This window comes from Macrobrachium nipponense, chromosome 17, assembly GCF_015104395.2.
Source record: "Macrobrachium nipponense isolate FS-2020 chromosome 17, ASM1510439v2, whole genome shotgun sequence".
NCBI lineage: Eukaryota > Metazoa > Arthropoda > Malacostraca > Decapoda > Palaemonidae > Macrobrachium > Macrobrachium nipponense.
This window is the reverse complement of record NC_087210.1, coordinates 51,495,112-51,519,931: the sequence shown is the minus strand read 5'-3', so window position 1 is coordinate 51,519,931 and position 24,820 is coordinate 51,495,112. Positions and strand designations below refer to the sequence as shown.

Sequence of the window (24,820 nt, the reverse complement as noted above, 5' to 3'; positions counted from 1 at the left end):
ACCGTGGCGAGCTCTCTGCTGGCGTGGCTTTTAAAGATCTGCCCTTATGCTAATTTTACAAAAACAACAACTGCCCGTGTGTGACAGACCTTTGAATGTCCTTGAGACAAACCCCGAGGCTATAATTATAAGATTATAAGGGTTTTTCCTTCCCAGGTACTTTAATCTCCTTCCTATTCGGCCTCTCTCTCTCTCTCTCTCTCTCTCTCTCTCTCTCTCTAAATCTTACAGCTGTCCGAGCGAGAGCTTTTTTTATGGGACAACATAGGCCCGCATTTCGCATTTTCCATACCTATTTATTTCGTATACGATTGCCCTTTCTCGGCTGTGAAGTTGATGTCTATCTATGGCTGTGAGATGACAAGGAATAACTTGTAAGTCGGTGTCAAAGTCACTCCACTCTTCAGTCAGGCCAAAACTTTGCCATATCGCATTCAAGCAATATTCAGTCATTGTTTCCTATCTATTATTTTCTGAGAGAGAGAGAGAGAGAGAGAGTCTGTCTGTATAAGATTGTTTATTTTCTCACTCGTCAAACTTAGTTATGCTTTATTTCATATTTCCTTGCTCACCAATTTATTCTATACCTACGATATTAAGAAATCAAGATATGTGTAGAAGGGAGAAATGCCTCCAGACTGTACAGTCAGTATGGATTTAAATGCACGTGGAACTGGTTGAAATATTCGCAACAGCACCAAAATGAGATGCCCTGTTGATAGAATATCTGACTCCGTTTCTTGTTATTGCATAAAAAAACTTTATCAATCGTGAACCTACGTAATTTATTTAGAATTCTGCGCAACGGAAAAGATAATATTTGATATCTGTAATGGGAGAAATGGTTTTATCTCTGTTGTTGTTATAAATTTGGCAGATATGCGATCAAACACGTGGGTGGACCAAAACAGCCCAGCCAGAGAGCTCCGCTCATTTTGTAAATACTATTGTTTGGCGTGCTAGGCTTACCCCGATTCATTTGGGTGTGCGCTACTCAAATAATCGCATTTTTCTTACTAATCCCAAGAGTTGACCATGGAAAATCCCAAGATTAACCAAAAATCCCAAGATAATAAAATAATTGACATATGCCAAGCTTTGGAGTCCTAAATATTACTGTTTATCAGGAAGATACTGATAAATTGAATTGACGGTATCTTTCCTGAGAGAGAGAGAGAGAGAGAGAGAGAGAGTATTCATGTAATCAGTAAAATACACTAATAAAAACAAAAAACTACGTACTGTATGCAAAGCACACACATCATCGTTAGCTTCCCGTGTGTTACGTGTAAACGTTTATTCTAAGAAATTCACAGAGTAGTATAACTAACACCTGATTGGCTGGTTGGTAGCCATGGAGATCTGTTATTCAATGACTGCCCTCTGCTTCTGTTCTATTTATAGACACATGCCGTGGATGACACTAGGTTTGAACGTTACCATGTTCGTGATTTTGTGACTGCTGACGGCAAAAATTACTCGATAATTTTCTTTATATAATTATTTCTTCGTGAAAACAATAATATAATATGATCATTTTAACTTTAATGTATAGTGGTATGAAAAATACCAGTGTGTCGTAGCGATGCGTCATCAATATAGTGGTATGAAAATACCGCATGGTGTTGTAGCGATACGTAATCACAACGTACAAATCCTTTTCCCGGGCCATCCTCAAAATTTTACGACTCTTCAACTGCAAGATCGATATGGTGAAATATATATATAGTCATACTTATTGTTGAAATTCACAAGTTGAACTGCAAAACATTAGATTTTGATTGTTATGTACATATATTTTTTGTTTTACGGAATGTTTGTTTTGAAAATAATAGCTATTAGTGAACATATGATATTAATTGTCCCACTATTTTATTATAGGTGATCTTAATTATCTCACATTCATGTAACAGTATTATATTAATATTTATTTAAATAAACAGTAATTAATAAATAACTTATGAGAAAAACATAAAGGGAAAAAAAATTTCTGCAGTAGTGATGTTTGTTTGATTATGCATCTGACCTCACATTTCCGAAATTGAAAAATTCCAAAAATCGAAACATCGGAATGTGTGTGTACTACACTTTTTTAAACACGCACACAATGTCTACACATTTACTGATACCCGTTGGTGAAAGACTCAAATTACAGTATTTATTTCTGAGAGAGAGAGAGAGAGAATGATTTATGACTCCAAGGCGTGTTATTTTTACAATTATTTTATTATCTTGGTATTCTTTTTTAATCTTGAGATCTTCTATTCAATTCTCGAGATTAGTAAAAGAAAAATTACCGTAAACTTCACTAGCAGCAGCACACATCTGAACGACTCGGCCATTAGCACGCTAAACCACCAACCTTATGAACTGACCTCGGAAAAGGAACTCGCATGATACATGAGATACATGACAAAACCACTGTTTATTGGTGAAAATTTTGGGGTCGCATGATATGCGAGATCGCACGTTACTCGAGTATATACGGTAGATATACAGCAATAATAATTTTCCATCTAAATACAGACAGTCCCGATTATCGGCGATCTGGCTTTACAGGGCCTTTCAAGTGGCAAAAATTGCAGAAAATTGCAATTTTCAGCAGCAAAATGCACCAAATCTCAGTTATCAGCTCCAATACATGCTAAAGGGGGCACCATTAACCTGTATTGGTGCCGATAAGAACTGAAAGTCACAGATTTTCGGTGATCAGTGATTTTCGCTTATCATCAACCCATCGGAATGGAAGCCCCCATAAACAAAGACTGTCTGTGGTCATTTTTTACATATGAAGAAGCAATGCATAGTTTCCAATGCTAAAGCTACATTCTTATAAAATGTGTGAACTACAAGGATACAATCTATTCCAAACAATGAGAAGCCTTAACCTTACTATTAAGTATACTACTACATAATAAGAAGAGTAAAACAATTACCTCACAGGAGCATTTCCTTACCGATCCATTATTTGGTTTATCTGCGAAATAAAATCAAAAGTACGCACTATTCAGTCAGTGACATTAGTTTTCAATACACAGCAGCAAACACTGTATATCACAGAATATCAACACTATCAATACTGGCTTGACTAACAATAAAGAAAAATAATGTGATGCTGCAGAGAGACAGCTAAATCACTTTCCATATTTTCATTACATGACACAAAGGTAGCATATAAATCAATGCTGATGGGTGGTCATAAACTATTAAAAAAATTTATTTTTCTTTACACAAAAAGTTAACTTTTAGAGTACAACCCAACCTTTCAAATCTAGCTAACAATGGTGGTCTTGAAAAGCCCAAGATACAAGGCTCTTGTTAAATAAACATCAAAACCCCAGATCAACAATAACATAAAAATTTTGTTTTATTCCAGAATCATCATTGATATCCACCCTGAATAACAATTTTGGAGGAGAGGTGGGCTTCAAAAAGTCCAAGACTACTAAACGTTACCTGTAAAATCCTCATAGATGAACTCTTTGGTATAGAAACTTGACAAGGACCCTAAACCAAAGTCTTCCATATTTCATATCGGGAGAGATGTGTAACTGATGATACCAGACTTCTACATTTCCTAAAGGAATGGAAATAGGTAAAGAGAAAGAAGATGAAAAATTCCTTACCCTTTTCCCCAGAATGAATAGCCTGTCCCACACACTAGCATTCCCAATGAATACAAATACTTCTATTTATGAGTGGTCCCACACACTAGCATTCCAAATGAATACAAATACTTCTATTTATGAGTAAAGTTGCTTTGTAATCTTTTGTAAAGTTGGTTAGCCTCTCCAAGTTTGCATATCTAAATCTGACAGAAACATGTACACTCCACTTGAAAGTCAAAACATGTCAAAAGTTCTAAACCATCTCATGAGCTAAGACTTCTGCCTGCTGTGCCTCCGCTTCTGAACTGCTGTTGTAGGTTTTAAGAATCACCTGCCTGAGCAAAAATCTCACGACTGTATTTCTGGTGATCTATTTCCTGATAGGAAGAGGGGGAAAGGATCAACCTGGAATAAATATTAATTTCTTTTTATTCCAATTCATGGCAACAAATATGGAAAAATGGAGACCAATAGAGGATGAATTCAAAGTTTTCCTAAAAAAGACAGTTTGCTTACTCTCTTTGAAGATTCAAATGCCAGTAGAAATGCTGTCTTCATCCTATCTTCTAGTGCTTACTTTGAAGGTTCCTTAAGTGCTCTTTAATGTTTTTTAAACCCATAAATAAATACCAGATGGGGAGCTTGACAAATTTCCATGGCTCCCTAAACTGCTAGGCACTTGAATAAGAGCTGGTCTCCACTCATAAAAATGGCATAGATTGACAGCTTCTTCTGATGTCTATAGAAGATAAAAGCTGGCTCTACTAATACCAATACTTCACTGAGCATAATTTGTACAATTTTTCATAATTCTCATCCTCCATTGCATTCTAGTCTTCCATAACTTACACAATCCAACATATAACACAGGAACAATTAATTCTAAAATCCTTGGGAGGGGCAGAATTAGTCCATTACAAAGCCCGTAGCTCACATGCTGTTCATAGGATTCAAAAGGCAAGTTGTATTCTCTCTCTCTCAAACTGAGATAAGAGGAAGAGAGATTTTTTATACATATGTAACATGTATGTTTTTGTAGTTTTATAGAAAAACATGATGTTATTTTATCACTCATTTTTTCATATTTTCAATGCTATAATTACAACTTTTTGCATTTCAATAACTAGGAAAATCTAGTAAAATATAATAAATCAGTTAAGATAGCATAATTCTATGGAATTCTTGGGCTTTTTCTGGTAGTTAAACAGAAGGGTGTGGCGCCGTCAATCCTTTTGACACCAATGTGAAGGGTAGCTACCTTGCCGCTGTACCTACGCCAGCCTCTCGCTCTCGGGCCAACATATCGTACAGCGTAGTACGCTGCTGCCAGCGCTCGCTGTGCGCGAAATTTAAAAATACGCATTTTCAACTTTTTTTTTTTTTTTTGCTAACCCCATCGTAACATCGGATTATCGTAAAACTGATTATCGTAACTCGAGCACTACCTGTATATGATATTTTTTACTTTTCTGATGGTTGCACACTAAACTTCAGGCAATGACAAAAAAAAAGGGAGCCAAAAATGAACTCTTAATCTTGAAAACTAAGTGTCCTGTGATTTTTTGAAAAAAAAATTTTTTCTGCTTCGGCGCTCACTCGCGAACGCCGCCGGCATACGGGAGACGATTTTTAAAATAGCGCTTCGGCGTTTAAGGGTTAAAGTGTTGTAGGATGTATATTTAGTGTTTGAACTATTCACTATTAAAATAGAAAGTTATCAGTATTTTTAGGGTGTCAAATATTTGCGGATTTTAGCTATTTGCGGAAGGTTGTGGTGCCTATTCCCTGCAAATACCAAGAGTTACTGTAGTCCTAAGATTTCTGTTGGGAGCACATTTCTGAATTAACCATGTCATTAGCCCATCCTTCTAAATAAAAGTAATTTCAGCTAATAGTAGGGTAGCTTAGATGGAATACCGTTACTGAGCAGATAAAAGCATGAAACCTGGCATGGTGATTACTATGGATCTCCTTGTTGGAATCAGGGTGGGAACCCAAATGACACGCTTAAAGGTGTAAAAAAATTCAAGGTATCCAAAATGGCCGCCATACACAAAACTTGTGAATATCTCAACTAATTAGCCTGGGAGCATGCCGTTTGATTCTAAAATGACAAATTTTCTAAGACAATTTGTATTTTTCATAGCTGCAAACCTGAGGTCTTAACAATAGGATAATTTCTAGTGCCTACCTGGATCCAGTTAAATCGCAGAAGAAAGCAAAGAATCTTGCGAGATCTGGCAATGCGTGCATATATTGGGTGAAGAGTGGTCAAGGACCTCACACCCACGCCACACCATCAGTCTTTCCCAACTCAGCATGTCTTAGCAAGACAGAGGGGCGGCTAGAGGTGGGCAGTAAAACGTTAAGACCTCAGGTTTGTAGCTATGAAAAATACAAATGTCTTTGAAAATTTGTCACTTGTTCATAAGCGAACAAACCTTCGGTCATAACAATAAGACAACCTAAACTGGCTGGGGGCCTACCCACCAGTCCAGCTCCAGAAGAAATAACTTTCGGAGAGGGACTGATGTCCGTGAGAAGCTAGATACATTGATATCTAACCACCCAGACACAGCGACGTACAATGATATATGGAAGAATCATTGTATAAGGAACTAAAGAGAAACTTTGACTGTCCAATTACAAACCAATACATTAGGGTTTGTTACAACTCCCTACTCCCCCTTCCCAAGGAGCGTAGCATATGCTACCAAATTAGAGGGTTGGTTATTTGCATACCAAGCAACCAAACTATCAGTATGACTACCTTACTCACCTGTATCAGACCAGTCAAGCAAATGATGTGTCTATTCTTCAACTCGCCCGAAGGAAGAAGGAAAGGTACAAGAGAAAGAAAGTCCAGCCAACTAACTCATTCTCTCATCCATAAAGTCATCTTATGTAAGATATAAATGTGCCCTGTTAAGGGCAAAGATAAGTTACACAATCTGTTGGGCAGCCACCACAGGACCCAGGGAAAACGTGTCCACAGATCTGTGGGCAACAACCCTGAGATAGAAAGAGGCGAACGTGGTTTGCATAACCAAGTACCAGCGCTCAGCACTATATGTACAGTCAAGTTCTTTTTGAAAGCCAGAGAGGGACCAATACCCCTAATGTCATGTGCTCTAGCCTGCACAGATGTGGCGGCAGAATCATCAAGAGTCAAGTATGCCTGTCTGATGGCCTCCCGTATCCAAAAAGAGATAGTATTCTTCAACGCCTCTTTCTTTGTATGTCCTGTGCTAACAAAAAGTGGGCAGCAGCCTGGTCTAAAGTGTCGTGTCCTTTTAAGATAGCAACGCAGAGCCCTGACAGGATACAACAAAGGCTATTGAGCATCACTGCTCACACTCATTCAGAGATGGAATGGAAAAGGAGGTGAACCTATCATCATGGACAGAGGGATTCTGGGTCTTAGCCACGAATTCCGGAACAAATTTGGACACTGACCCCCAACCCTGGTGTGCTTCACATCATAGCTCAAACCGTGCAGCTCCCCTACTCTCTTCGATGATGCCAAGGCCAGGAGAAAATCCGTCTTGAGCGTCAAGTTCCTGTCAGATGAACAATGGAAACATCCCACGTCGAAGGCTTGAGCTCCCTAGGAGAACTTGATTGATCAAACCTCTTAAATAGCATTTAAGGGGGCCGGCTGGCTAATGCAGTTTTTTAACGACAGGACTTTGACATTCATACCACTTAATAAGGTGACTTGGGACATCTCCAAACCGCATATGATTTTTGCCTCTGACCTTTGGTTTTGTGACGCCAGGGCAATTTATCCCAAGAATAACCATTTTTCAAATTCTATCTCCTCCCTTGATATTTAATATTAAGACCTGGGATTACTACCATATATAGACCTGATGTAGACCTCCAATCAAATGGAGAGTTTTTTTTCTAAAAGTAATTTTTTTTGCTAGATATGAATTTTTCAATATGGTAAAAAAATAAACCCTATAAATCACGAGAAAAAAATTTATAAAAAAAAGACGAAACAAAAATAGGAAAAAAGGGCTCTATTTGATTGTTCTATAATGTCTTTCTGAGTTATATACCAAATTCCAATGTTATAGTTTAATACTAAGTGAGGAGATAGATTTTAAAGGTCAATAAGTATAGTTTTGAGATACTGGCGTTCAAAGTTTTCCTTCGTATTTCTATAAAGACAATGTTAATAAATAATGATTATTATGAATGTATATTTCTTTTTTGTGTATTAATAAACCAAAACTATTTTATTTATCATAATTTAATCATAAATGATGATCCCTTTGCTCATATATCGTAGCCTGGGGCGCTGCTTGAGGCAAGATGGGGCACTCCTTCCTACGTAACCCCCTCTCTCCCCTTCACTAACTCGGCTTATTACAGCGAATTTTCTTCTGTATTTAGCGCGAGATGTTTTCCTTGTATTTTCCTCTTTGGCATGATGACATTCTTGCCGAAACAAAGATAAACAAACGTAAAATGGAAGAGAATGTCAAGAGGTGAAACTCGAAGGTGTACTCTTTTTACAAAGACAATTTAATAAATCATGATTATTATGAATTTCATATTCCATTTTGGGTATTAAAAAACCAAAACTCTGTTATTTATCATAAATGAAGATCTCTTTGCTCAAAGATCGTAGCCTTGGGCACAGTGTGACGTGTGCTGTCAGGCAAGAAGGGGTCGTTACTAGGCGACCCTCCCCTCTCTCTTCACTAACTACGTGTATATTACGATATTCTGTAATAATACTTGAGCGATTTTTCTTCTTCTGTATGTTAGCAAGATGTTTTCCTTGTCTATTCCTCATTGGCATGATGAACTTCTTGCCGAAACATACATAAACATACGTAAATGCAAGCGAATGTCACGAGGTGAAACTCAAACATGTAATCTACTTGAAGTCTGTGTTCCTACTGATTCATGGTTGAACCAGACCAGGCCCAGACAGATACTCGCTTCTGCGTGCCACGGAATCTCTACAGATGCCATTTCTCACAATTTCTTTGCCATTAATTATTAAAATTTACGATAACAGAAGAAATATTGCATTTTCTTGTACGGATGAACGTTTTAGGCTTATTGAGTTATGTTTACTAATTACCCTATAACTACGAAAGTAAGAGGAATTTCAACGAAATATTTCGTATACGTATTCTCAATTGCCATATGAAGCTCTATGAATTTTTTCATGACTTTGCATTTTTCGCCCTATACCACCATATATAGGGGGTTCCGGCCGGCCCCCTTAAAGTTCCCAGGATGAGGAGAAGTCAATACTTCTAAGACGTAACACTAAACTCAGGGCCGCCCTGTAGCCTCTAACGGTAGAAACAGACAAACTTTTCTCATCTCTGAGGAAGGTCAAAAAGTCTGCTATGTGCTGAATAGAGGTTCCGAGTGGAGAAAAGCCCCGTTTACGACAGCAATCACAGTAAATCGCCCATTTGCCTTGGTAAACTGCAGAGGTCAACCTTCTGAGACTGCTGGACTGAGAAAAGCCTCTTGCTCGAAGGAGATACTTGATAGCCTCCAACTGTGAAGAGACAGGGATTCTACAAACTGGTGGAACCTTTCTGTATGTGGCTGACACAGGAGATGCTGCCAAGGGGAAATCTCCCTCGGAACCTCCGACAATAACAACAGCAGATCTGGAAACCATTCCGCTTGAGGGTCTACCAAAGTCATCCTGAGACTCTGCAAACTTATCAACCTGTTCAGGACTTATTGGATCAAACAAAATGAAGGGAAGGCATACACCTCCAGGTTGTCCTAGGGATGTTGGAAGGCGTCCTCCACTAATGCCAGAGGATCTGGAACCACTGAACAGAATATCTCCAGTTTCCTGTCGAACCACATTACAAAAATGTCCAGCATGGGTCTCCACCAAACCTGGAAGAGCTTCTTTGCTACTACCTGATAAAGGGACCACTCTGTGTCTAGGATCTGATCCCGGAGACTGAGTTTGTCTGCGACCACATTCCATTTGCTTCGGATATACCTAGCTGAGAGCTCTACTGAATTGTTGACGGCCCACTGGAGAACCGTGAAGTTGACGTGAAACCAGGCCTCCCTGCTCGTTCACATAGGCAACCACCATGGTATTGTCCGACATAAGAACGACAGAATGACCCTCTACTTTCTTCTGAAACTCCTTCACCCCCAGGAAGGCTGCGTTCAAATCCAAGACGTCGATATGCTGCTGTTTGTCCTCCAGACTCCAAATGCCTGAGGTAATGAGGCCACCTAAATGAGGCCCCCAACCTGCGAAGGAGGCGTCTGAAAACAGAAGGAAATCCGGTGGGAGAGAATACAGAGGAACACCCTTCAAAAGATTTCAGTCATCCAACCACCAACGAAGGTCTTCTCTCACTTCCAAAGACAGAGGAACCTTCAACAGGGGTGAGTTGCCCGCCAGAGACCAGAATTCCCCCCGTCTCCATCATAGAGACCAAAGATGATGATGCCCATGAGGGACCAGCTTCTCCAGGGAAGACAAAATGCCCAAAAGAACCTGCCACTGATGAGCTGACTGATGTGGTTCCAATAGGAAGTCACAAAAGGGAAAGGGACGTTGGTCCTCTGACCTAGGCTGGGACGAACGGGGAGGCCCTGCCGAAACCAAACTCCTCGACGGCCTACCAGGCGACGATCTACGTGACTGCTGCTGGGCAGGGAGAGGAGGAGGAGCCAGACGTCTCCGAGGACGAGACTCTTGACTTAAGACACAGCCTGGTGCACTAATCTGTCCTTGGTGTCAGCCCAGCGCCGGTCTATCGCATCCTCCAGCTCAGTCCGAGGGAAGAGAAATTGTGATTCCAAAAGATCACCATTCCTTAATGCCAGCAAGGATTCAGGGTCAAGTGATCTTTCCATCCTGGATAAAGCCATGTCTCTTCTAATCAGGAGAAGGTTAGCCCATAAATGTTATAACACTGAGGTGAGCAAGATACGAGAACACCTTGCCTCCAGACTGCAACAAACTGGCAAGAGAGGAAGAACTCACCAACCCCTCTGGGGACCTGCCCGAAGCTATCTTGGCAATGACCGCCGACCAGAAGTCTAGCCAAAAAACTGTCTGCAACATGGAGGCTGCCGTAGACTCCAAAAATGACAAATTTTCTAAGACAATTTGTATTTTTCATAGCTACAAACCTGAGGTCTTAACAATAAGATAATTTCTAGCGCCTAGCTGGATCCAGTTAAAAAGCAGATGAAAGCAAGGAATCTTGTGATATCTGGCAACACATGCGTAGATCAGGTGAAGAGTGGTCAAGGACCACGCATCTACGCCAGTCTTTCCCAACTCAGGATGACTTAACAAATAAGAGGTGCGGCTAGAGGTGGGCAGTATAACGTTAAGACCTCAGGTTTGTAGCTATGAGAAATACAAATTGTCTTAGAAAATTTGTCATTTGTTCATACGCAAACAACCTTCGGTCTTAACAATAGGAAAAGACTCATACTTGGAGGGAGGAATAAGACATCCTAGACTGGCTTGGGGCCTACCCACCAGTCCAGCTCTCAAAAGAAATAGTTCTTGAAGAAGGACTGAAGCCTGTTGAGAAGCTAGATAAACTGATATCTAACCACTCAGAACCTGAGTGACGTACAATGATATATGGGATAACCATTGTATAAGGAACCAAAGAGGAACTTTGACTGTCTAATAACAAACCAAAACACTAGGGTTTGTATTACTCCTGACTCCTCCTTGCCAAGGAGTGGAGCCTATGCTACCAAATAGTGGGTAAGATATTGTATATTGCACAACCACACTACCAGTATGACTGCCTTACTCACCTGTAACAGACCAGTCCAGCAAATGACGTGTCTATTCCTTAAACTGCCCGAAGGAAGAAGGAAAGGTACAAGAGAAAGAAGGAGACCAGCCAACTCACTCATTCTCTCATCCACACAGTCATCTTAGGTAAGATTCAAAGGTGCCCTGTTAAGGGCAACTATGAGTTACACAACCTGTTGGGCAGCCACCACAGGATCCAGGGAAAACGTGTCCATAGATCTGTGGGCAACATCCTTAAGATAGAAGGAGGTGAACATGGACTGGCGTAACCAAGTACCAGCACTCAGCACTCTATGTACAGCCAAGTTCTTTTTGAAAGCCAAAGAGGGACCAATACCTCTAACATCATGTGCTCTAGCCTGCACAGACGTGGTGGTGGAATCATCAAGAGTCAAGTATGCCTGTCTGATGGCTTCCCGTATCCAAAAAGATAGTATTCTTAGACACCTCTTTCTTTGTACAGCCTGTGCTAACAAAAAGTCTGCGGCAGCCTGGTCTAAGGTGTCAAGTCCTTTTAAGATAGCAATGCAGGGCCCGGACAGGGCACAACAAAAGCTCTTGAGCATCACCACCCACAAAGTCAGTCAGTGATGGAATGGAAAACAAAGTGAACCTGTCATCATGCACCGAGGGATTTTGAGTCTTGGCCACGAATTCCGGGACAAATTCGAAGGACACCGACTTCCAACCCCTGGTGTGCTTCACCTCATAACTCAAGACTGTGGGGCTCTCCTGCCCTCTTGGAAGATGCCAAAGCCAAAAGGAAAACTCTCTTGAGCATCAGGTTCCTGTCAGATGAGCGACACAAGGGCTCATTGGGACTCTTAGTTAAGCTCTTAAGAACCAAGGAAACATCCCACGTTGGAGGCTTGAGCTCTCTAGGAGAACTTGACTGCTCAAACCCCTTAACTAGCAGGGAAAGTTCCCAGGAAGAGATGTTGATACCCTTAAGGTGTAACACCAAACTCAGTGCCACCCTGTAGCCTCTAATAGCAGGAATGGACAAACGTTTCTTGTCTCTGAGGAAGGTTAAAAAGTCTGCTATTCGCTGAATAGAAGTTGCGAATGGAGAAAAACCCAGTTTACGACACCAATCACAGCAGATCGCCCATTTGCCTTGGTAAACTGCGGAGGTTGACTTACTAAGACTGCTGGACATGTGCCCAGCTGTTCTCTGAGAAAAGCCTCTCACTTGGAGGAGATACTTGATAGCCTCCAACCGTGAAGAGACAGGGATTCTGCTGACTGGTGGAACCTTTCCGCATGGGGCTGACACAGATGCCACCAAGGGGGGAATCTCCCTCGGAACCTCTGACAACAACGACAGCAGATCTGACAACCATTATGCCTGAGGCCACAGAGGGGCTACCAAAGTCATCCTGAGACCCTGTGAACTCATCAGCCTGTTCAGAACCTGACAGATCAAACAAAACGAAGGGAAGGCATACACCTCCAGGTTGTCCCAGGGATGTTGGAATGCATCTTCTGCCAATGCTAAAGGATCTGGAACCACTGAACAGAACACCTCCAGCTTCCTGTTGTAGTGTGTAGCGAAAAGGTCCAGCATGGGTCTCCCCCAAATCTGGAAAAGCTTGTCTGCCACCACTTGATGAAGGACCACTCTGTGCCTAGGATCTGATCCCGGCGACTGAGTTTGTCTGTGACCCCGTTCCGTTTCCCTGGGATATACCTGGCTGAGAGCTCTACCGAATTGCTGATTGCCCACTGGTGAAGCTCGACGATCAAGGTGTGAAGTTGCCAAAAACCAGGCCTTCCTGTTTGTTCACATAGGCTACCACCGTGGTGTTGTCCGACATGCGAACGACAGACTGACCCTCTACCTTCCCCTGAAACTCTTTCAGACCCAGGAAAGCTGCCTTCAATTCCAAGACATTTATATGTTGCTGCTTGTCCTCCAAACTCCAAATGCCTAAAGCTATGAGGCCACCTAAGTGCGCGCCCCAACCTGCAAGAGAGGTGTCCAAGAACAGAAGGAAGTCCGGTGGAAGAGAACGCAGAGGGACACCCTTCAACAGATTCTGGCTGCCCAACCACCAATGAAGGTCTTCTCTCACTTCCAAAGACAGAGGAACCATAAAGAGGGGAGAGTCCCCCGCCAGAGACCAGAATTCTCCCAGTCTCCATTGCAGAGACCGAAGATGAAGACGCCCATGAGGGACCAGCTTCTCCAGGGAAGATAACACTCCCAGAAGAACCTGCCACTGATGAGCTGACTGATGTGACTGACAGGAAGTTGTCCGCTACAGCCCGCAACTTCTCCAATCTCTGATCCGACGGGAAAACTTTTGCCACTGCCGCATCGATGACCATGCACAAGTAGAGAATCCTTTGAGTGGGTACGAGGTTAGACTTTTCCTGGTTGATTAATATGCCCAGGTCCAGACAGAACCGAAGAAGATGATCCCTGTCCTGCAGCAGCTTCTCCCTGGAAACTGCCAAGACTAACCAATCGTCGAGCATGGGCCCAATTTGACACGAGAGAGAAGACCCTTGTGAACACTTGAGGGGCTGTCATCAGCCCGAAGCACAAGACTTTGGACTCGAAGATCTTGTCCGCAAGAGAGAAACGAAGGAACTTCCTGGACGTGGGATGAACAGGGATTTGGAAGAATGCGTCCTTCTTTCTTCGGGCAGTTTAAGGAATAGACACGCCATTTGCTGGACTGGTCTGATACAGGTGAGTAAGGTAGTCATACTGGTAGTGTGGTCGTGCAATATACAATATCTTACCCACTATTTGGTAGCATAGGCTCCACTCCTTTGCAAGGAGTGCCTTGGTTTGTTATTGGACAGTCAAAGTTTCTCTTTGGTTCCCTATACAACGGTTATCCCATATATCATTGTATGTCACTTAGGTTCTGAGTGGTTAGATATCAGTTTATCTAGCTTCTCAACGAGCTTCAGTTCTTCTCCAAGAACTATTTCTTTTGAGAGCTGGACTGGTGGGTAGGCCCCAGCCGGTCTAGGATGTCTTATACCTCCCTCCAAGTATGAGTCTATCCTATTGCTAAGACCAAAGGTTTGTTCGCATATGAACAAATGACAAATTTTCTAAGACAATTTGTATTTTTCTCAACTACAAACCTGAGGTCTTAACGTTATACTGCCCACTTCTAGCCGCCCCTCTATTTGTTAAGTCATCCTGAGTTGGGAAAGACTGGCGTAGATGCATGGTCCTTGACCACTCTTCACCCGATCTACGTGTGTGTTGCCAGATATCACAAGATTCCTTGCTTTCATCTGCTTTTTAACCAGATCCAGCTAGGCGCTAGAAATTATCCTATTGTTAAGACTGAAGGATTGTTCGCGTATGCACAACTGAGGCATCCTGCGGAGACAAGGACGGAGACACTGACCTCACCTGCTCCAAAGTCAATCCGGCTTCAGACGAATGACATCCGGGTTAAGATGACGCAACATTAAGTATGCAGAGTTTGTAGCATAGTACTTCCTATGCCTCGTGAGAGGCAGGGGAAATAACTTAGCAGAACCCCTAAGACGAAGCGATCCATCCCAATCTGAAACAGAGGCATTAACCTTATGTAAGACTGACTGGATATGCCCTGACAAGGGAAGTTGAAATGATGACTTGGGATCCTCCGTAGCTCCCAGCAAGGCTTCCAAGCAGGAAGGAGTGAAAGACGACTGAGCCTGAGTCCTAATCTCCAAATTGTTGAACCCACAAATGAGATCGACAACTTCTGTAAAGGAAGACAAAAACTCTTGCGTGTCTCCCTGCTCCTGCTCCAGCAACGGAGACTGATGACAAGAAGGATGTGCAGGCTTATCTAAAGCACCTTCCTTTTGTAAATTAACAGCAGAACCAGCAGCTAAACAGCCAACCACAACACTAGGGATATCACTACGCACTCTCCGAACAGATGACTCTTGAACATGGCTGTGTACGTGCTCGGCGGACGCATGTACATGCGTAGGTGAGGAGTCTTGAACACTTGAAAAAGAACAAGAATCCCTTGGTATCAAACCCCTAGAAGTACCAGGGAGAGGGACAGGCAAACACTCCTACTGCACTAACTCGGTGCTGACAACCTTCGACCTCTTGACAGATGCCTTGAGATCCTTACGGCGACAAATAGGCCCTGGAGAAGGAGAAGCGGAAGCACCTGCAACATGTGCACGAACGTGGGAGGTTGCAACATACTTGCAGACGAAGATAGGGAAAAGTCCTTAGCCTTCCAATGCTTGATACGCCGACATGGCAAGATGGGGGAGAAGGAGAGGAAGACAGCACTGGCTCCTTACATAACCTCTTCGCAGAAGGCAGGGGTGATGCAACACGCTTGCTTCCAGTCCTCCCAGCCGACATGGCACCAAACCTAAAGCCTCAGACAGATCAGCAAGAGAAGGGGCCGATGACATAGAAGGGAGATGCAACGCCGTGGAGACAACTGGGAGTGACATCATTGATGGAAGTGATGTCATAAGTGGCGATGATGTCACGGCTTCCCCCTGATCCGAACAGGAAGCAGACACCACTGGCAGAAGGATACAAAATGGCTGACCCAGTGACGTCCGTCACTAGTGGGGCTGATGCCACGGCTTCCCTCTGACCCGAAGAGGCGGCAATCGTCACTGGCGGACCAATACAATATGGCTGACTTTGGCTACCAACGAAGACGACAAAGCCAGGAGGAGGGGGGAGGGCCTGGACAGCGTGGGGAGGAGGGTCGTGAGCATCCAAGAAGTGCGTCAGCAAACCCTCAAAGGAGGGTGGCCCCTGTAACTCAAGCATCCCCCAGAGCGCCGCCATTTTGGACGCCTCCGAATCTGAAATTAAAGAAACTGATGAAAAAGCCTCCTCCCTCTCGGGAATCAAATTAACTCCCGAGGAAGAGGGGGACATTACATAAATCAGCCTGAGGGCCTCCGGATAATTCCAATGATGAATCGATGGAAGAAAAGGAAGGGGACAAAGGCACAACACTAGCATGGGGTGTGACAGCAGCAGGAGACAAGGCATCTGGAAGATGAGATGAAAAACCCTCCCATGAAGGAAGAGTAGAAACACTATGATGCTCCCTCTTACTATAAAACAACTTTCACTGCTCTCTAGGCCATGCACAGCATTCCGTGCAGGGATTTGTTATTGTACAAACGTTAGAATGGCACCTACTACAAGTGATGTGAGGATCTGTTGCTGGCGAAGTAAAAAAACAAGAACACAGAAAACTTGGAGTTCTGGGGCGCACACATGTTGACAAGGCCGAGAAGGAGCAGAAGAAGCCATAATAAAAGCACACACACACACAGAGACACAAGCGAAAACGGGCAATGAACCGGGTAAAGGCCGACAGAGGTCAACCACAACTCTCGTCCAGGAGGTTAAGAAAAGACTGACGCTGTGGCATGGGTGCAAGGTCCTTGACCACTCTTTACCTGCTATATGCACGCATTGCCAGATCTCACAAGATTCCTTGCTTTCATCTGCGATTTAACCGGATCCAGCTGGGAGCTACAAATTATCCCATTGTTAAGACCAAAGGTTTGTTCACATATGAACAACGCAGGTTTTGTGAGTCACAGAATCTATTTTACATGCTATCATTAGTGTCAGATGCAAACATTACTCATAAAATTATATTACTCCATTTCTACGTCAAAACTAAAAAAATAAATCCAAAGAAACAAGAATACATTGTCTCTATTGTATATATGCCTGAATTAATATGTAGTACTTTGATTTTATTGCAATTATTATTATTTATAATAATTAATAGTTATTTCTTTTCAGATAGATGGATAGTCATGGATTGGACAAAGTAACTCAAGCGCCATTGAAATGTCCAATGAACGGTGCCTCAGGAACACATGATGAGAAAAAAGAAACTTATGAAACCTTTTTGAAAAATGTTGAGGAATTCTGCACAATTGATGCTCTGCCAGTTCAATTATTATTTAGCAATGATGTAAGTCCTGACACTGGCTGAAACCCATGTGTCATGGCACAAAGGATGTCATTTGAAATTTAACAACACTAAGCTCAGTAAAGCCAAGAAAAAAGAAAGGACTGCCTCGGTACAAGTCACAAATCAAACAAATATCTGGTAAATAGGCATCTTTAGTTAGACAAGTTTGCATCTTCTGCACTAAAGGAAATGAAATTGGACAGCTTCACAACTTTAGCGTCTTTGATGCTGATGCTGGTGTTCAGACAATGACAACTGACCTCCAGGATTCAGAACTGTCATGGATGGTCACGGGAGACTTGATAGCGATAGAGGCCATTATGGAGGAGTGATATGGTAGTTACTTTTGACAACATCTTCCAGGATTGTGAGAGAGAGAGAGAGAGAGAGAGAGAGAGAGAGAGAGAGAGAGAGAGAGAGAGAGAGAGCGCATCGTTGGGTTGTTTGTAGTTGTCAGGAATAATTGAGTTTAAATGTTTTTGAATGTTGGTGTGTCGTGTTCGTGTTTGGTGTTGCTGTATGGTAGTGTGTAAGTGTGTATGTGTTTTTCTGAAGAGTGGGAGTGAGCGAGCTATCAAGAGAGAGAAAGAGAAAGAGCGTGAGTGGTGGATGGATTAGCAAGTGGTTTGCTTGTTGAGTGGTCGTCTAAGCTGTCGTCTGCTGGCGCGGTTACCGGGTCAGTCAGTCAGTCTATGATCAGAGTCTGTGATGGACAGTTGGTTTTCCCAGAGTGGTCTTGGCATTGGATGGTCAGTTGTATTGTGTGTTTTCTGAAGTTATTTGATTTGCTGGTGATATTGTATGTTAGCAGTTTGTTGTGCTTGTGTGTTGGAAGGTTGTTGAGCTTGTGAATTCCTGTGGTGTTGTATGTGAGTTGTTGAGTGTTGTTGGTGATTTGTTGTAGTTGTGTGTTGTTGAGGTTGTTGGTGATTTGTTGTAGTTGTGTGCAGTTGGTGAGTTGCTGTAGTTGCTTGGTGTTGTTTGTAAGTAGTTGTGTAAGAACTTGCAGTGTTGTTGAGTTGTGTGGTTAGCACTTGTTGGGTTGTTTTGTGTTGTGATTTCCGGCGGTTGTTGCCTCTCGGCAGCCGTACCCAGCAGGCAGCACAGCTTCTTGCCTTGAAGACAGTCATATCTGGTGAGAATGTGAATGAGAGAGTTTTGTTTGCTTGTGAACCAATTGTCCTGTCGGTAAATAGCATTGTAAAGGGAAAAGTGTGGCTGGGGGAACATTGAGAGTCTGTATGACTAAAGTAACGGTGGGGAGATTTGCTTGCTTGTCATTCTGCCACATCCGTATCACCTGAAACGTTTTGTTGCACTCCACAAGAGGCACAGGGCACACATCAGAAAATGTAATGCCAAAGAAAATTTCAATGAAAAGATGAATGAAAGTGTTGCATTTCTTGAATTGACCAATTACACTGAAAGATTTGTTGAAAGTGGTACTCTTGTATTTAAACTCACAGAATTATGTGGAATGTTTATCAGCCACCTGCAGAGTATGCGCATTCATAAAGCCATCAACAAGACAAGACTGAAAGAACAACTCTTAAAAAGTCTTCTACAAGCACAGGAACAGTTTGATAGGCAAAACACCATTATAATATTTGAAAGTGGAATGAGAATTATGATAAGAGATGCCCTCAAGAAACGAGACTACACTGAGGATGCCTACGCCATATCAAAGGTTGCAAATATCATCAGACGAGACATATTCCAGCATAACACTTAAAACTTTATGGAGTTATTCAAATCTGGATGCCAAGAAGCTTCAGTGCCTGCTGGCCTCAAGGTTCTTGTATCAATGATTTTACATGGCACACAATTGGATGACCAGCGCGGCAAGGAACCCCAAGCATGCATAACAATCACTCAAGCTATTATGTTTAACACAAAAAAATGTCAAACAAACACACACCCAAGAATGAGCAAAGCAGACATTCTTTACAGCTCTATGCAGCAGCCAAGTATGTTCAGTGGGCTTGGCCAGACACCCACGGTGAAGAGAAACATGTTGTGATGATGGGTGACTTAGACATGGAGATGGCCCTATGGAGCACACTTGGGGATCTTCTTGAAGGTTCTGGTTGGACAACGGTTCACAATATCTATCTATCTATCTATCTATTCTATTTCTATATCTATTTTACCCACATATCATGTTTATTTTACCTTGCAGAATTCCCTGCTGCATCATGCTCATCACATGGTTTTCCAGGGTGGAATTTGGTTTCTCTCAGATCAGTCACAAATGTCATTACCCAAACCAGATGACTTTGCTTGGAAGAAAGTGGAGAACTAACGGCAGCAGCCAGTGTGGATGTCAATGCCACAACTTCCAAAGGTGTGCCAGTGCCAGCTCCTGGTGAAATGTGGCTGCTCAGGAATTTGCTCAAGGTGCAAATGTTCACAAGCTAATCTGCAGTGCACACCTTTATGCAAATGCAAATGTGCTAAATAGACTATTGTTATCATCACATTCACCTCTGATTAATTGATTTTTCATGACACGAACCAGATGATGATATAAATTCCATAGGAAAAATTGTTTGTGTATATGACAGTTTTTCTACTTGGGTTAAAATGTCATGATTAGCAAATACAGTCCGGTCCTGAATAATGCGTGTTCGAATTATGCGATTTCCCTTTTATGCGGCCGGTAGTTCTCAAAAAAAGATTTTCTGTATCACCGCTAGTTCTCAAAAACAGACTTTCTGTATCCCCGCTAGTTCTCAAAAACCGATTTTCTGTATCTGTGAAGCCATTCAAATTCTGCAAGTCACACGCCGCAAAACGTATCAAATCTATTGTCTTTTCAAATATTTTAGATGTGGGGGGGAGGGGGGGGGGGGGGGTTTGCTGATATCTGAGAGAAGGGGTAGGGGGAATGCTTGGAGGAAAAAACTATTATTTCTCCAAGGGGGAATGCAAGAGAAAGATTTCCTGCTCAGCCATTAGCTATGTAGGAAGGCTCTGCCTCACGCATTTGTGACGTCATAGAGCAATGTGTATTCTGATCATCGCCACACGTATTATTCAGAACTGCGGTGTATTCTGATCATCTGCATCATGCAGATTTGATCATTTATTTTTTTTCTATTGTTGAAATAGGTTTTGAAGAAAATGACTAGTAAAAGTAATTAACATAGAAGCAGATGTGTTTGAGAGAGAGAGAGAGAGAGGAGAGGAGAGCGAGAGGAGGAGAGAGAGAGATAGAGAGAGAGAGAGAGAGAGAGAGACGAGAGAGAGAGAGAGAGTTTTCAAGAAACTGTCATTTCATGTTGAATTTTGAATTTTTATAATTTCTTTTTAACCCTCTTACGCCGAAGGGGTATAATAAAAATCGTCTCCCGTATGCCGAGGCAATCTTGGAGTGAGCGCCGAAGCGGAAAAATTATTGTTTTCAAAAAATCACAGCACGCTTAGTTTTCAAGATTAAGAGTTCATTTTTTGCTCCTTTTTTTTCATTGCCTGAAGTTTAGCATACAACCATCAGAAATAAAAAAATTATCATTATCATATATAAATACGTAATGCGATATATGATAGCGCGAAAAGAAAATTTCATATATAATTGTATTCAAATCGCGCTGTGAGCAAAACGGTTAAAGCTAACGAATTACCTATTTTTCGTTGTATTGTACACTAAATTGCAATCATTTTGGTATATAACACATTGTAAAACGATTAAAGCAACACAGAGAAAATATTATCACAAAATGATGCATGAATTTGTAACTCACGGACGTAAAAAAAAGCGGTTTTCAAAAATTCAACTTAAATCGAAATATTGTGCTAGAGACTTCCTGTTTGTTAGATAATGAAGATAATTGATTGGAATATTATTAGATTGTAAGTGTTGTAGCTTACAATTGAAGTTTTCAACCATTTCGGTCGAGTTAAAGTTGACCAAAGGACAAATTTCTTCTATTTATCGTTATTTATATGAAAATATTTCAAAACTGATAAAAGCTACAACCATGGGTTGTTTATTGTTGTATTCGACATGAAATTGCACATTTTTTTCATGTATAAAACTTTATGTAACGGCTAATTTAAAATGCTGCAAACATTACCACAATCGCATGTATGATTGTTTTCGGAAGAGTTACCGCGCGGACGTCAGGAAAAAGTTTTTTCATAAATTCACCATAAATCGAAATATTGTGCTAGAGACTTCCAATTTGTTGCAAAATTAAGGTAAATAGTTGAATATTACTAAAATATAAGCGTTTTAGCTTACAATTGCGTTTTTCGACCATTTTGGTAGAGTCAAAGTTGACCAAAGGTTGAAATTTTGGCACTTATCGTTATTTATATGAAAATATTTCAAAACTGATAAAAGCAACAATCATCAGTATTTTTTTTTTTTTGTATTCTACATGAAATTGCGCACATTTTCATATATAATACTCCATGTAACTGCTAGTTTAAATTGGTGCAAAAATTATGTCAAAGTGACGAAATAATTTCTGAGATGTGTCACTGATACTTTTTAGTGTGAGGAGAAAGAAATTCGCGCTTGCGCGCCTGGGTAACGATGGTAAACAAAACAACGCCTTGATCCGTGAGCTCCCAGCATCCCCCAAGGCATGTGATTCAAAAGTTTTCGGCTGGCAGGCCTATAAGTATTTTTCAGCGAATTTTTAAAAAACTTTTTTATGTCTACGTTTAATACGTCCAAACAGCACTCAGGAGACAATTTATGTCGACGTTTGATACGTCCAATTGGCGTAAGAGGGTTAAGAAATTGTAATTTCATATCAAATTTTGAATTTTCATCAGTTCTAATTTTATCGTAGAATAAATTTATATGAAAATGATTTCATTGTGAACGTGCCGGACAAATAAACAGACAGGCGCTTGTAACCAAGTTCGTTAGGCCTGACGGGAGTGAAGACACACATGATCCACCTGTCACCGAAACCTCAAATGGTTCACAAAGCCTTCCTTCAGCAGAAGAACGCTTCATGGAGGATGAGACAGAGGAGTCTGAAGGTTTTTTGGCAGAGGATAGGTAGGAAATTCCATCCAAAAGGTTTTTTTAATGGAAATGACTGTATCGTACAGTACATTTGCAACCAAGGGTAGGGTAGCGAGTTTTCACCATCCTGTGTGTAATTTAAAACTTTTTCAAGTTATTAAAACCTTTTTAATATTTTAATTATCCATAAGAACAATTTCATATTAGAAAAAATTACAGTATAGTACATAGAAACTATTGAAAATGAGTTGTATGAAAAGTTTGACTGGTTAAGTTGCTGTTGCCTTGGCCCTAATGGAATTATTCCCATAAGGTATGTTTCAAAATCTGCAAATTTCCAATCTGCGAGGCCGTGGATTGACCAAATTCTCGCATAATTAGGGACCGTACTGTATGTTAATCTTTGTTTCCTCTTATTGTAATATTTCTATTAAAAAAGCCCTAATATCTATTTGGTACCATAATTTTGAATTTCTTGAGCACTAAAACCATGAAAACGAGGTCTTGCCTCATAAAATACTACTACTACTGACCAAACAGTGGGCAAAGGCGGTCTGTGTTGCTATCTTGGACGCCATCTTGAATTTGACCGACTTAGGGAACTGTAATTTTTGGCCTCCCACTCCAAAATCATTCTGTGGGATGTAGAGAAGATGCATGCCAATGGTATGACCCAATTTTGGGATTAAGCCACCCCACTATAAGGGTTTTGGCTAAGGGGAATTTTCAGAGTTCCAATCTAGCCCGTCCTACATAAACAGCCATTCAATCTATCACCTGTGAGTTGTATTTGTTAAGAAAAAAAAATCAAATCTACTGTCTTTCTCATTCAAGAAACCATTGCTTTACCCAAAATTTCACAGCATCCTACCCCTCCTTATTATAGATGGGTAACCCTATGCAGATAATATCCAGTTTCACCCGCAGAAGTGCTAACAGACCTGGATACATGCTCAGACAGGAGAAAACCAGAACACTTACATAACTCCTTTGGGAGGTGTCTAGTTTGTTCTACCTTGCATCTTGGCTATCATAAATTAATGAATTTGTATATGAAAAAATTATCTTTAAAAATTAAATTCAACTTACCAAAATATCTTTGGCACTATCTGGAACGGAATTATTCTTACACCACTCAGCAACATGCTCAATCTGACAAGCTTTTCTAAGAATAGGGGTCTCTGAGCCAATCATAACTTCATCTATTTTTGCCTGGTTTCTAGCATTCATGATCAAAGTAAAAAACACATTTTCACCTATAAAAAGAAAATAACCATTAGTTTTACTATCATATTTGTTTTATATACAAAATCCTTGCATAATGCACGTTGCTCTGCCAAGCACAAAAGGGCACAAAAGTGAGAAAATGTAATTTTTATAATGAAAATGAAATCTTTATAAAAAAAACACTTTCAATTACACTTACCCAGTAATTACATATCCAATAGTTTCATTTATTTGCAGCAGTTTAGATTTAAATTTTGCAGTAGCAACACCAATATTGTCTGGGTGACACCAGTCTCCCCGCCTTAGGAAGAAGGTTAGGAACAATACAACAGACTAAGCTCACTCTGTTTATACTTATGTCCATCAGCAGGGAGGAGGAAGGGCTCTGATCACATAATTACTAGGTAAGTATAATCAAAACTTTGTTTTATAATAGATATGTAATTTTTAATTAAGTTACTTACACAGTAATTACATAGCAGATTCCCACATTGACAGGAGGTGGGATCCATGGATATATTCAACTTTAAAACATTAAGTCATGTAATGAATTAGAAACTGATGCTAGCATTGAAATGACATTCTTATAACAAACAAGTTTTAATTATATACTTACACAGTGATTATATAGCTGCCCGGCCGTTAAAATTGAAATTTGGGGGTCACGCTAATTTTTCTGTTTGTTATTTTGGCTAGGTAACAATCCCCCGACCCTTTTGGTGAAAGAGAGGAACAACTTGGCAAAGCAGCAAAATTTTCATTAATTTATCTCATATCTGTAGTATAGGACGACTTCTAAATTACAAAACCAAATTTTTTTTTGGATAAAAGTGATTTGCAAAAATTAAACAGTGCAACTATATTTATAATAATGATGACTTAAATAAAGATTGTTTTGCTTGTTGTATCCAATTACAGTACATATTACTAATAATTATTGTTACTGTTTTACAGAATATAAACATCATCATGTATATCATTTGCGTTTGATAGTTTACATTCTCAAAATCTCGGCTGATTTGAGTATGCACTATCGATATCTTCATTGCCATTATTAGTTAGCCGAGAAATAATTCAGAGATACCTATCATCGTAAATTAGTGAACTTTGGTTGAATGAATGCACATATTACTTCATTGTATAAGCATTAAGTGGATTTCTCAAGTTCTGAACATTACTTCCAAATGCCCATCGTTAATTTTACATTCAGCCTCGGCTTAACCTGCAGTTTTAATTTACGTACTAGTATTCA

General features: G+C 40.9%; 1 protein-coding gene across 12 annotated transcripts in view; it reads right to left on the bottom strand.

Annotated features, from left to right (window-relative positions):
• The window catches only part of LOC135196216 (uncharacterized), a 227,520-nt gene that overhangs the window by 34,719 nt on the left and 167,981 nt on the right, over positions 1 to 24,820 (bottom strand). For 4 of the 12 annotated variants that reach the window (XM_064222853.1, XM_064222846.1, XM_064222848.1 and 1 more), the window contains 2 exons: positions 23,431 to 23,597; positions 2,958 to 2,977 (listed from right to left, as the gene is read on the bottom strand). The exons of 1 other annotated variant lie outside the window; for it this stretch is intronic. In XM_064222853.1, coding sequence (XP_064078923.1) covers positions 2,958 to 2,977; positions 23,431 to 23,597 — 187 coding nt within the window. Of the gene's footprint in view, positions 1 to 2,936; positions 2,978 to 3,456; positions 3,578 to 23,430; positions 23,598 to 24,820 lie in introns of those variants that run through there. 7 more of the 12 variants (XR_010310346.1, XR_010310347.1, XM_064222851.1 and 4 more) reach the window with 7 other exon arrangements.